This window comes from Monopterus albus, unplaced genomic scaffold, assembly GCF_001952655.1.
Source record: "Monopterus albus unplaced genomic scaffold, M_albus_1.0 scaffold280.1, whole genome shotgun sequence".
In the NCBI taxonomy this organism is placed as follows: Eukaryota; Metazoa; Chordata; class Actinopteri; order Synbranchiformes; family Synbranchidae; genus Monopterus; species Monopterus albus.
In genome coordinates, this window is record NW_018128160.1 from 74,275 (window position 1) to 89,478 (window position 15,204).

Consider the following 15,204-nt stretch of genomic DNA (forward strand, 5'->3'; position numbering starts at 1 on the left):
ATTAAATGGCTGGAAAAGAGCAAAATGAGCATGTCATGGGGACTTTAAGCTTTTTCCTATAACAGCAAGATGAAATGAATCCACCTAATGAAATTCTTATTGAACTCATGAATTTTCTCCCCCCCAAATCTATTTCAAGTTCAATAATGAGTATTATGAACAGCAGCGTGGTCCATTAATAGGATCACCCTCAGCCTGTGCATATACAGTGCCTTGCGAAAGTATTCGGCCCCCTTGAACTTTGCGACCTTTTGCCACATTTCAGGCTTCAAACATAAAGATATAAAACTGTAATTTTTTGTGAAGAATCAACAACAAGTGGGACACAATCATGAAGTGGAACAAAATTTATTGGATATTTCAAACTTTTGTAACAAATAAAAAACTGAAAAATTGGGCATGCAAAATTATTCAGCCCCTTTACTTTCAGTGCAGCAAACTCTCTCCAGAAGTTCAGTGAGGATCTCTGAATGATCCAATGTTGACCTAAATGACTAATGATGATAAATAGAATCCACCTGTGTGGAATCAAGTCTCCATATAAATGCACCTGCACTGTGATAGTCTCAGAGGTCCGTTTAAAGCACAGAGAGCATCATGAAGAACAAGGAACACACCAGGCAGGTCCGAGATACTGTTGTGGAGAAGTTTAAAGCCGGATTTGGATACAAAAAGATTTCCCAAGCTAAACATCCCAAGGAGCACTGTGCAAGCGATAATATTGAAATGGAAAATGGAAGGAGTATCAGACCACTGCAAATCTACCAAGACCTGGCCGTCCCTCTAAACTTTCAGCTCACACAAGGAGAAGACTGATCAGAGATGCAGCCAAGAGGCCCATGATCACTCTGGATGAACTGCAGAGATCTACAGCTGAGGTGGGAGACTCTGTCCATAGGACAACAATCAGTCATATACTGCACAAATCTGGCCTTTATGGAAGAGTGGCAAGAAGAAAGCCATTTCTTAAAGATATCCATAAAAAGTGTCGTTTAAAGTTTGCCACAAGCCACCTGGGAGACACACCAAACATGTGGAAGAAGGTGCTCTGGTCAGATGAAACCAAAATCGAACTTTTTGGCAACAATGCAAAACGTTATGTTTGGCGTAAAAGCAACACAGCTCATCACCCTGAACACACCATCCCCACTGTCAAACATGGTGGTGGCAGCATCATGGTTTGGGCCTGCTTTTCTTCAGCAGGGACAGGGAAGATGGTTAAAATTGATGGGAAGATGGATGGAGCCAAATACAGGACCATTCTGGAAGGAAACCTGATGGAGTCTGCAAAAGACCTGAGACTGGGACGGAGATTTGTCTTCCAACAAGACAATGATCCAAAACATAAAGCAAAATCTACAATGGAATGGTTCACAAATAAACATATCCAGGTGTTAGAATGGCCAAGTCAAAGTCCAGACCTGAATCCAATCAAGAATCTGTGGAAAGAACTGAAAACTGCTGTTCACAAACGCTCTCCATCCAACCTCACTGAGCTCGAGCTGTTTTGCAAGGAGGAATGGGCAAAAATTTCAGTCTCTCGATGTGCAAAACTGATAGACATACCCCAAGCGACTTACAGCTGTAATCGCAGCAAAAGGTGGCGCTACAAAGTATTAACTTAAGGGGGCTGAATAATTTTGCACGCCCAATTTTTCAGTTTTTTATTTGTTAAAAAAGTTTGAAATATCCAATAAATTTCATTCCACTTCATGATTGTGTCCCACTTGTTGTTGATTCTTCACAAAAAAATTACAGTTTTATATCTTTATGTTTGAAGCCTGAAATGTGGCAAAAGGTCGCAAAGTTCAAGGGGGCCAAATACTTTCGCAAGGCACTGTATAAATGAGGGAAGCCAACCAACTGAGGCACATGTGCAATCCTCACCTAAAAGGAAAGATTCATTAATATAAAACTAATTTGATCCATAAACACTGGCACATTCTTTGCACCAACACTACTTTGAATAAATTTTTTGAACACCCACCATTAATTAGTCACTATTTGGAGTTATGATGACTGCCAAGTTAATCTAGAGGTACCCAAGATTAAGAATTAAATGGCTGGAAAGAAGCATATCATGTGCTTTTTAATTAATTAGTGCCATGTTCACACTTCCATTGCAGTTTGATTTATATCCTTCTTTTTTCTCTTGCAGACAACTCCGACATATCTGTGGACTGTGGCACAGAGTATATGGACCTGAGGATCTACCTTTGCCCACTGTACCAAGCTCAGTACAACGAGTCTCTGGTGGTCCTCAATGGGCAGGTTAAAAACGTTCAGTGTTTTGGGACTGCTGACTGGAACGGCACCACACCAGCTGTACAATTCAGAATCCCTATAAACGAAAGTGCCATCTCTGCCTGTGGTAATACCTATAAGGTATTCTTCACAATAGATTTAACTGTTGTTTTCAAAGTGCACATCAAGTGAGAAACCCTGTCTCCTAGAAATTGTGTTATATAAACTACAACTAACTTGCAACAGCAAGCATGTTTTAAAACACAATCACAACAGCATTAGGTTTTCTATTTGCATAATGAGGAAATGCTGTTAATTTACGCAGAGCAATTTGACAAATATTTTGATATCATAACTGCAGGAAGCAGTGGTGCTGCCCCCAAATCAAGGGGTTGCACCCCTTCTTCTAAATTGCTGAAAATGTCATATTAGTATTCTATTTTATTTCTTTTTTTTTTTTTTATTTGAGTTGGTGCATTTTGTATAATCGCTCCTAGTCCTGAAACCAGTAGGCTAATAATTGCACCTGCTTCTCATTTGCGGCCTGATGCAGGAAAGAGGATGTTGTTTTGGGCCACTATTATGGGGTATTTTGGCAAGCTGAGGCATTGTTCTAATGCTCTTGGGCAGCGGTGTGCCCAAAGGGGATTGACTACATCCAGCTGCGCTTTTACCCCAATAGCAACAGCTCTTAGAGGGCGAAGCCTATATGCCTATATGAAATAGAGCAATGGTTACATCAGTAAACCAAGAAAAAGTGCTGGTGTAGGGAGCCGATCACAGGTCATATTGGCATTTATGCCACCACAGCGGACCTGTTTGGAGACAGCCCATTGCAGGGCATAGGCTGTGAAAGAATCTCTTCAGGACTGCACGTGTGCGAGAGATAAACCCAATAGCGACAGCTCTTAGAGGTCTATGCCTGTACTCATAGACACTTGGGTTACTGTATGTAACCACTGTTTTCAATACAGGTTTGACATTCTCCACATTTATCTTCTTCTGCACAATAACGGCATTTCTCATTCTTTTCTTACAAATAGCGATGATTTAAACATTTCAGCAAATTATTAAATACAGCTGTCTACAATTTGAATGATTTAACTGTATTTGTCCTTTTGATGAAAGTAGATCAATAACAGTAAACAGTCTTATTTATAAATATTTATTAATTATTTCACTATTCATTTCATCACATGACATTAGTTCATGCAGTTGGCAAAATACAATCAGATTTACCAAAGGTCAATATCAAAAACAATATGGAATAAAAATAAAAATCTATACAAAAATATTATATATAGGTTCAGGCATGCACCACAAACATCAGGAATGGAGCTGTTCACACAGAGGTGGATATCTGAGCCCAGCTAGGTGGCAAACATATTTGGATGCAGAGTTTTAGTTGTATATACATCCTGAAACACTGCATTTCTGGTAAGGATTTTTCACTGTCTCTACTTCTATGATTCAGTGCCAGTACATTTCAGATCTTCAATTTGATGTCCAAATTCCATATAAGGTCTTGATTGGTAAAATAATGTCTTTTCTTCCTACACAACAGCAGTGCACACTAAGTCTTGTTTTCAGCATACAAGGTCTTTTCAACATAGTACTTTTTACAAGGGTAAAACAAATGATTATCACATTATCCATATTGCATGTCATCAATGATTTGATTTTATATTGTTTCTCATAATGGGGGCCTGGAATTTTATCAGTTGAAATCATAGTTTTGCATAATGAATATTGTGGCCAGCCTAAGGCACACCTGGGCAATAATCATGCTGTCTAATCAGCATCTTGATATGCCATGGTAGATGAAAGGAGAAGTGCTCACTAACACAGATTTAGACAGATTTGTGAACAATATTTGAGAGAAATAGGCCTTTTGTGTACATAGAACAAATCATAGATCATGAAAAATGGGGGCAAACCCAAAATTGTTGTTTTCTTCAGTGTATTAACATATATTTCACAGAATGAAATTTAATGAATCTTTTCTTTTTGGTGACTAGATTTTCTCTTTCTTTCTGAGACACTATCAATAGCTGACGTAAGATGTTTCTGGATTGCCCTTAGCTCTGAAACATTGCTGCATATTCTCGCTCTGTAGTTTAAACTCTTCTTCTGAGCTACAAATTCTTCTAAATTTATAAATCTGGCTTGTTGGTAAACTTGCTTTTGGTGAACTTCTTGTGTATATTGTCATTATAGATTAAATCATGTTCAAATTTACCCATGAAAAACAACTATATGCACAGGTTGAGGGTGATCCTATTAATCGACCACGCTGCTGTTCATAATACTCATTATTGAACTTGAAATAGTTTTTGGTGGGGAGAAAATTCATGAGTTCAATAAAAATTTCATTAGGTGGATTCATTTCATCTTGCTGTTATAGGAAAAAGCTTAAAGTCTCCATGACATGCTCATTTTGCTCATTTCCAGCCATTTAATGTTTAATCTTGGGTACCTCTACATTAGCTTGGCACCCCTCATAACTCCAAATAGTTTGTAATTATTTCAGAATGATAAAACCAGAGATCCTCTTCATAAAAATGAGAGTATAGTTTGTGAACGCACCTATTCCAGGTGTTGTTGCAAGTGGACAGCACAACAAACCACAATGGCATTAATTAATTTCAATTTCTCCTGCATACATAGGTAAACAACAGTATATGCACTGATGAAAAGAGATGTGTAACAGTCTAAACAAAGCAGGTAGTTCAGAAACCCCATATTTCAATTGGGCTAAATCACCATGTTAACTTTTGCTGCACAGTTGACCTGCTCTGGAGTAGGTTAACTTCAGAGGATCAGATGCAAACCTGTCAACAGCCTGACCACTGACCAATCAGATCAGTGGAAAAAGTGAGCGATCATTCCTTCTGGATCATGACAGTTTACATTAATGTCACAAGTAGGCTATTAGATAGATAGAGCAGTCATATTGTTGTGCTGTTCCAGGCTTTGATGGGTCACTCTGGTTTACAGCAGAGTTTCTAACAAACTGAGGGAGTCTACATCCTCCATGATGATCGGCACTGTGAAGATTGATTCCTTACCAAATTTCTGATTCTATTGATGTTTTTACAGGTTCCATCTCTGGAGCTAAGAATAACATGAGGAGACTCTGTAATGATAGTCTTATTAGAAAAATAATCCATACACTGGTAAATATTTCCCATAATTATAAATGAACATATGACTTAGGTGTAACCCCAAGAGAGCCAGACTAAGTTGAACTCATTTTGCGATACAGGCCTCTGGCTTCACTGAGCCTAACATTTGTCTTCCCGGATAACTGGTACAAAGCTAGTTACCAACTGGCTCTGTTAGGCCTGGGTTTTCTTATCAGTCTACGAGCGCATTCGTGAAAAAGAGACAGAATTGTTCATTAGAAGTGATATTGTCCGAACCATGACTAAAGTACTGAATATACTATGAGCAGCAATGCCTATGGTGAAAATCATTTATAGCCAGAACAAAAAGTGATGTTACAGCAGGTGTATTGTGAACAGTAGGCTGTGGTCACATAACTAGAATAGAATAAGAAGCTATTTAAACACTAAAAATAACTTTCAAATATTAAGGAAAGACTAAGAATATACCATGCATCAGAGCAGTATGGTCTTATTCAAAAAAAGTATTTTTTCCTTTGTCTGATAACAAAGAAACTATTGTGAATGTGTTACTATAAAATCCAACAATTTCTGCTGCCAGAGTGGAGAGGAGTTACACCTAAAGTCATGCGTTCATTTATAGTAATGGGAAATATTTAACAGCAGGATTATTTTTCCAATAAAACACCAGTGATCACTACAGAGTGTCCTCATGTTACTCGGAGCTGACAGGTTTGGATCCAATCCTCTGAAGTTAATCTGCTCTGGAGCAGGTTAGACGTGTGGCATAAGTTACCATGGTAATCTAGCCCAATTAAAAGTGATGCATCTTCATGGTACAAGAAAACCCAATGAGCCCAATGTTAGCTAGATAGGCCACTAATGTTACTTGGTGGTAAAGGCCCAGGTTTCTTCTCAGCCTTATTAAATGAAAACAAGATAACCTCTTAGATTTTAACAGTGTCAAAACAGGAAGCAGCCTACTGACATCAGAGTGATTATAATAAGACCTGAGTTTTAAGAAAACAGACCCTCTGATGTGTGGATGTGAAATCTTGTCTTTAGTGTGACAGTACTGCACTTTATACACAATGTAACTCCAAGGAGACAGGGCTTTTGTCCTCAGATTTACTGTACGATATTATGTCATAACAGAAGAGTACATAAGAGTATGTGGTATTCTTGGTATTAAAATGAAGGATAAATAGCCTACTGTTATGAATTCCTGCATCAAACAAAGTAAACTCAAAGCTGATTTAAACTGTTTTCACTGACATGTGTTTCTTTCTCAATAGATAATCACCGAGGTTGGGTCAGGAATGTTTTCTGACTACTCCAATGTCCAGTATGTCAACATTTCTGGCAGTGTTAATACTATTGACCCCTCAGTGGGCATGATCACTTATCGCCCACAAATCATATACAAGTTCTCCTGTCGCTACCCACTGCAGTATCTCTTAAACAACACTGAATTAGACGTGTGAGTATGCTACAGGACACCCTGAATAACACAAACTGCATGTAGAATAAGCAGGAAACACTTTGATTCATCCAAGTTTCTAATACATAACACATCATTTCATTCAATACAGCTCAGGTGTGAATGTTGCTGTAAAAGATGGTAATGGTACCTTCATGAGCACACTGAGGATGCAGCTCTACAAGGTAGGAACTGATCCTGCTTTTAGAATTGAACAAAGAGTATGTGTGAAACATTTTATAACTTGATTTTGTTCTTTCTTCTCTGGGGAACAGGACAGCACCCATCAACAAATGATGTTTATGCCACAAACAGGACTTAACCTGAAGACAAAGATTTTTGTTGCAGTTGCAGCCAACAATCTAACAAGCAGGTAAGCTTTACTATCTTACAGTAAACCACAGATTATACAAGCAAGAAAAAACACTTAAATTTCACCTGTTTCTTCTCTAAGGTTCAATGTACTAATGGACAGATGCTATGCAACAACTTCAAGTTCTCTCTCTTCCACGTCTTATGACCTTTTTACAGGGTGAGTGTCATATATTTAACCACAGTATACAGTAGAACACCTTCCACTTACTCTGACACTCAATGCCATGCCAGCTCTGTACTCCATATGCAGTCTCACTACCTGTCTCTTTTCACAGGTGTACATGTGATCCAAAAACTATAATCACCATCAATGGGGTGGCACAGATGGCATGCTTCTCTTTTGAGGCTTTCAGATTTAGAGAGCACGATAACCAGACAGTTTCCACTTTCTACATACGCTGCCTCATCAGACTCTGTTTGGATGTCACTTGTGGCACATTAATGGCTGTGAGTAAATATATTCATGATAAATTTATCTAGCAAGAGTCATAACCTAATTTTAAGATATCACAGATAGATACATATTGGAGAATAAATTCTACTAAGTTTTTTTTTTTTTAAATGTTCTTCATTACCAACAGAGCTGTGGTCCCCACAGGAGGCGAAGGAGGGACACCCAGGAAGAAGTGGCCTCTGCTACACTCAGCTCACCTGCCATTTATGTGGGCGAAGAGGCCACTGGTATGTCTTTTGGGCAGAAAACTACAATAATATACCTTTATCCTATCAAAATTACATTTTACACTCTATTTTGAACAAATACGAAAGTGAAAAATACAGTCTCTACTATGATGATTATGTATGATTGGTCTGTTTCATTGAATATAACTGGAGATTCTTGTCCAAACTTGATAAATAACATAGTCATGGCCAAAAATATTGCCCCCCCCCCCGCATTTCTGTCAGATAATGCACCACTTCTCCCAGAAAGTTGTTGCAACAACAAAGTCTTTGGTATTCTCAATTGTATTTCTTTTGTTTGCATTGTTACAACACAAATGGTAGAGAAAAAATGCCAAATCTGATACATTTCGCATTGGGCCCCAGAATTCATTGGTAGCCTCCAGATTTCATAAAGCCATACACACAGTCAAGACATCCAGTGGCTGAAGCAGCAAATCAACCCCAACACATCAGTGAACCTCCACTGTGTTTGACTGTAGGGATGTGTTCTTTTCTTTGAAGGCCTCATTTAGTTTTCTGGAAACAGTAGAAAGATGTGCTCGACCAAAATCTCTATTTTAGTCTCATCTATCCACAGGACATTCTCCCAGAAGGACCGTCTCCTACCATAGTGTCCCTTGTCATGTTCCACTACTGTGCTTCTCAAACCCTCCTCATCGTCTTTGCTCTTCTTTCTTTTCTCCATGCTCAGTGTGGTCCACATGACACAAAGGTTGAATCAACTTTTCTCCATTTTAACTGGTTTCCAGTGTGATTTCCATGTCACCATCACCTGTTGGTTGCTACAGGTGAGTTTCATTACAAACTAAAGGAGCATCACCTGCTTGGAATACAACTATTTCTGATGGTTTTGAAAACGTGTCAATAATTCTGTCCAGTCCATGTTTGGAGTTCTGTGTGGAATGGATCAGATTTGGCTTGTTTGTGCTGCTCTAATGCAAACAAAAGAAATAAACATAAGAATACCAAAGAATGGGTGATTGCAACAGTTTGATGAGAGAAGTGGTGTGTTATTTGACAGAAATGCTGGGGTGACAGCATTTGCCATAACTCAGGCTTCTTCCCACAGGTGACAGTATTTTTTGCCATAACTCAGGCTTCTTCCCACAGTCCAAAGACATGCAGCTTAGGGTGGTGACTCTAAATTGCCCCTAGGTATGAGTATGTGTGGTTGTCTGTCTGTCTACATGTCGGCCCTGTGATAGACTGGTGACCTGTCCAGGGTGAACCCCGCCTCTCGCCCATTGTCAGCTGGGATTGGCTCCAGCCCCCCTGTGACCCTATTCAGGATAATGTGGTATAGATAATGAATGGGTGGATGATTAGCCTGGTTGATTAAATATGACTGGAGACTTTTGTTTTAATCTGATGAATAACTTTTTAGCAGGCCTTAGAAAAATATGATATATACTGTAAAAGACCCATAATGACATTGTTTACTTGTAAGTCAGATGTTGTGATACAGTATCTTGTCTTATTGGAACAGTTTCTTGCTAAGCACTAGATGAGAAGATTGATACCACCTTCATGTCTGTACATTTGAGGTCTTCACAAATCCAAACTTTGATATTTGTAAATCAAATTTCAGAAACAAAAAAAAAAAAGAGAATCTCGTAAAGAACTAATTTCTCTTTTTAAAAAACAAACTCAGCTTTAGTTCTGTTGTTAGCACAAAGTTTTGCTGAGCTGTGAAATTCACAGTGCTCATTGTCTCTTGGCCTCAAAGCACATCTGGTACCACACACACTCATGTCCAATCAGATCCACTCAGCTATTGGATGTAGGGACTCAGTTCCTCAGAACCAAATGGACTCATGAAGACCTCTATTGACAATTAACTATGAAACTAAAATCAGAAAGTGCTTTAAGTTAAATGAACAACTGGCTGTAGTTTCACATGAAACAGCCAGATATGACACTGGTAAGGTATCACTACGAAAATGTAAACCTTTCCTTTAATGGTTAAGTTTATCATTAATAACACAAAACTGAATCCTATCAGTTAATTACAATAGCTTTGCTCAATTTTTCAGGAGATGCTTCAGTGGTCGTGACTACTCACGGTAAGAAGCTGCATTGTACTGTATGTGACATACTGTCACTGTGTGTGTGTGTGTGTGTGTGTGTGTGTGTGTGTGTACTTGTAGGAATACACTAATGGCCAGGTTACTTGGTTGGTATATATTAACATTAATAAATATACCAATGAAGTATGTTGTTGTCTGACATCTTAATGCTTTTCATCTTCTTTGCTCATTCAGACAAGGTAGATGAGGGAAGCCCTGTGGTGGCTGTAATCATCTGCATCGTTGGCCTAACCGTTATCATCGTCGGCATGGGCGTTTACTTGGTGTTGTACATCAGACGGAAGAAACCAAGCACGCACTAAGATCCCCTGACTGGGAGTGGAGTACCTTCATCTGTTGCCCACACTGCCAGTGTAATACTTCGTCTTCTACAAAGCATGGCCATTATGCCACAGAGATAGTTAAACAAGTAATTAGGAACAACACTCAGAAACATCACGCTGTCATACTACTATGCAGCTTTGCTGTTTCACAAACATAGCCTCATAACGTAACTGGGTCATGGGCATGCAGCTTTATGATCATTATATAATCGAATCAGATAGTTTATAAATGTGGGGATGAGGGCACAGAAACTGTACAACAGTTTCAATGTTAGTTCTTATCATGTTCATAGCAAACATTTAATGAAGGGTGGCATATTTTATTATCAGTTAGAAGGGGTGTACTTTTAAAATGTATATCCAAAGTTCTGCTTTTTTTAACAAAACACCGTTATGCTTCATTTTCATTAAATCTCTTATGGCTGAAGAGACAGAATCAGAGAAGGCTAACAGGTTGGTGTTAACTGACAAATAACCAGATTTTAAGTAAAGCTGCATACTTGGATACCATGGCTTATACATATCCAAACAATTGTTTTTTACTGTTCTCTCTTGCTGGTTTTAATGATGAATTTGTGATTAATACAAATGACTAATGACTTTCATATACTAGACTGAATGGAAAAATGTGTGTTTGAGAGGCAGGTTATCCAAGAAGCTCTAGGTATTTGCAAACTCCATACAGACAAGTCCACTCAACCATGAGCTTCAAACCCTTTGTGCTGTAATGCGACATTGCTATCCCATGCACCACTGTGTTTATTTACCATATTGATTTACAGTAGCATGCCATGTTTACCATATTGATTTACAGTAGCATGCTAGCGTAACATTAGAATTTGCTTAATTAGCATAAACTACCACTTAGGCTGATGGGAGTATTGGTTTTACAGCAGTCATTTATCAGAATTTGCAAACCAATAAAAAAAATTAATAAAATATCCTTATGAAAGTAGTTCTGCGTTTATTTCTTCAATCCCACTTATGATTAATAAACATTTAGTGCAACAGTACATTGCATGTCAGATACTGTACTGTATGCGGTCATATCAGTTTATTTATTACAATACATTTACTTATTCTTATTCTCTATTACTGTTGTGTTAGTCTGAGAAGTAAGGTTTCCAGAAGATACAGCAGCTTAGATGACTAAAGGCTGTAACATCAGTTGGTGATATAAAGGTCCAGTGCAACCAAAATTGTATTACCCAGTGTTTTAGAATTTCCTAACAGAGGACATGTCAAGGTAAAATTACTTAAGGGAGAGCTACAGCTCCCTAAGCATAAGCTTTAAGGATACAACAAGAGAGAGTAAATAAAGTAAATACTAAATGCTGAAATGTAGAATCAGATGTAAAAATGCCCTCTATACAGTAACCCTGACATTTGTAATTGTTATTGTTGTAGACATTTGAATAACATCATTTGCTACTGTTACCATTTGCCATCACATTACTTACTGTTGATGTTGGTTAATACTACTAAACGGATTTCTGAATATCTTGATAATTTGGCTTTTAATTTAGATAGGAAAGAGGTGTGCTGCACACTAAGACTTCGCTTTAGGAAAGAAACTGATGGGAATACCTACAGTATTCCCACAACAGAAACCTTTATTCAAGAGGTTAAAATATAATTTGAACCATTCTTCAAGGTATTCAAACATGAATGCTACTAGACAGATGGGGGGAGGTCTGGTATTGTGATGAATTTGTTAGTTGTAAGTCAGCTTTAATATGTTTTTATTAGGGGTTTAGAGCTGTGTGATTCATGTGTGGTTTCTTTATAACATTTCCCTGTGTACCACTGTGATGCTTGTTGTTCAGTGTCATTCTTGTTTCAACACCCTTAAAAAGGCAAAAGCCAACACACAGGCCAGTAGGTGTCTTAAAATTCTTCTTCCCTACCCTACCTGAATAAAAGCTTCCAGTTTTGCCATTCCCTGGAGTTATATACACCTCGCACACCAGAGGAGTTTATTTATTGTGTGATATTAATTATTCTTTTTCTAAGCACCTGTAGAGTTTCAACAAAAATCCCTAAGTGTTGACAGTGCCACACTTTTTTAGGAATTTGGTTTGTTAGGTGGCTCCACAAGTTGCTCTAAAATTATAATCATTTGGTTGGTTCCAGTTTTTCACTCCATTGTCCTTATTTTTCATCAGATTTTTTAAAAAGCCCCAGAAAGCTTTCTTAACTAAATGACATCATTGCACTGGATTTTTTAAACGATTCATTTACCAGGTTTTTCAGCATGGTATGTGGTTTACTTCTACTTATTTTAAAGTAGTTTTTGTAGAGTTCATCATTCGTAATGGGAGCATATCCTCCACCCATTCATTCGGGGAAGCTATCATGCGCTCCCACAGGGCCACCTCACAAGAAGCTGAGTCCATCCAATCCACCAGTGCTCCATAACTTCTGCCTACAGAGAGACACACAAACAAACAAACTCTGATTCCAGTCCTTCATTGTGATATGGTTATACAGTACCATCCATCATCTATACTGCCTATTCCTGAACAGGGTTGTGGGGGGTCTGGAGCCTATCTCAGCTGACACTGGGTGAGAGGCAGGGTCCACCCTGGACAGGTCACCAATCTTTTCCAGGGCTGACATGTAGACAAACAAGCACGCACACTCACAGGCAATTTAGAGCCACCAGACAGAGGAAGCCAGAGTACCCACACAGGATCAGGGAGAACATGCCAACTCGGCTCGAACCCGGAACCTTCTTGATTTTAGTCCTGAGGATGGTATAACCCATCATCATGTGAGGCAACATCATTAACCACTGCGCCGTTGTACAGTACCATCAACTGTAAAAAGGGCGGGCAGGCCAAGAGCTCCCAGAAGTGAACCCACTGTGGTGTGATCGCCCCCTGGTGGCTGATTGCAGTATAGGTCAAAAGTCCCACCTTCTCCATATTAGTGAATGGGACATGAGCCAGGGGCAGCATGGTGGCGCGGTGGTTAGCGCCGTTGCCTCACAACGAGCAGATTCTGGGTTCGAGCCCCGGCTGACCCAGGGCCTTTCTGTGCGGAGTTTGCATGTTCTCCCCGTGCTTGCGTGGGCTCTCTCCGGGTGCTCCGGCTTCCTCCCACAGTCCAAAGACCTGCAGCATAGGTTGATTGGTGTCTCTAAATTGCCTGTAGGAGTGCTTGTGTGTGTGAGTGCTTGTTCGTCTTTGTGTTAGCCCTGCAATGGGCTGGCGACCTGTCCAGGGTGTATCCCCCCTTTTGCCCGCAGCTGGCTGGGATTGGCTCCAGCCCCCCGTGAGCGGTTTAGAAAAGGGATGGATGGCTAGATGGACATGAGCTAAACTCAAAGTACAAATCAGAAGAATTTTCCCATATGTCACTTTTGTGGTTTTTGGTAGATATAATCACACTGATGTGTGTACAAGTGGTCATTTTTCTGGCAAGTTTGTTTTTAACACATTATTTGATTATATAAAAAGAGAAGTATTTTTGATTGATTTGACAGCTTTGATTGGCGGTCCGATGCTGTCAGTCCACTTATGATGGCTACTGCACAGAATCGGGTTTCAAAAAAGCAAGAATGCTGCCGCTGTATTCACAGTATTTTGTCTTCATTTTTGCATAATGGAGGGACGTTGTGGTGCCATGTCCATCGTACATAAGTTGATGGGTTATACTATCCTCAGGAAGTAGTACTAAAATCAAGTTCCAGAAACAAATGGGGGCAGGGTTTCATGCACACTCTACAAACCTTGATCATTAACATTAGAAGCACATTGTGTAAAGAGGCACTTATAGTGGTTTAAAGGTAAAACAAGGATTTCACTAGTTGGTTTAGAAGTAAAATGGAAACTTCAGCGAGTGGACAGCAGGCAAAGCAGAGAACACATCACATTTCTGAAAGTCTGTTCTGCTTGTCCAACAACATCAGCTAAATAAATCTCTGACGATTTCAGTGCACTGTGCACTTAATGGTACCTGGAGGCAAAGTAATGCAGTGCTATATAGATTATGGTGTAAAACCAGCAGTATGCTTGTCATTCCTCTTCATCATAAGTACTATCTCATAAATATTATATTTTGAAATTGTTTATTGAGTTTTGAACATTTACTTTGCTCTGCCATGTTTGTTTATGGCAGCCTCAGTGATATATACAGGTTAGTTAAAGAGAGAGCTTGAATGATAGACTGGACAACAGATTAGTTTGGCTGCAGAGCTTAACCATCAGGTATTTGACTTCCTTGGCACCAGATCAGAAAATGGAACTGGACAGATGAGTGAGATTACATCTTCAAGGAAAAATCTTTTTTTTTTTTAAATCTCATTTCACCAGCTGCTCTAAGCAAGTTTAAACAATAATAATGTTAAACAGCCCTGTGATAGACTGGTGACCTGTCAAGGGTGCACCCCACCTCTCGCCCAGTGTCAGCTGAGATTGGCTCCAGCCCCCCATGACCCTATTCAGGAATAAGCAGTATAGATAATGAATGGATAATGTTAAAGAAAATAACTAAGTTGTTAATTGCTTCATCAGCATGTTTCTTAGACCCCAACCCAACCAGGCTGGTCAAAGCCATCTTAACCCTAATCAGCACATCCATATTGGATCTGATTAACCTCTCTTTATTAACAGGCTATGTTCCACAGGATTTTAAGGTTGCTGACTCTCTCTACCTTTAAGATTAGATTTAAGACTTTCTGTTTTTGATAAAGCTTATACTTAGGGCTGGATCAGGTGACCCTGAGCCTTCCCTTAGTTATGCTGCTATAGGCCTAGGCTGCTGGGGGGCCCCATGATGCTCTGAGTTTCTCTCCCCTCCCCTCCCCTCTCATCTCCTCTCCTCTCTCTCCATACTTCTATATGCCACCATTACACATCACTAACTTTGTGTCTCCTCTCTCC

At 39.3% G+C, this 15,204-nt stretch overlaps 1 protein-coding gene across 1 annotated transcript in view; it reads right to left on the minus strand.

Moving 5' to 3' along the window:
* Positions 1-11,364: 11,364 nt before the first annotated feature.
* Positions 11,365-15,204, minus strand: part of sytl2b (synaptotagmin-like 2b) — a 27,606-nt gene continuing 23,766 nt past the window's right edge. The window contains exon 19 of the mRNA XM_020622414.1: positions 11,365-12,743. Coding sequence (XP_020478070.1) covers positions 12,595-12,743 — 149 coding nt within the window. The 3' untranslated portion in view covers positions 11,365-12,594. The remainder of the gene's footprint in view (positions 12,744-15,204) is intronic.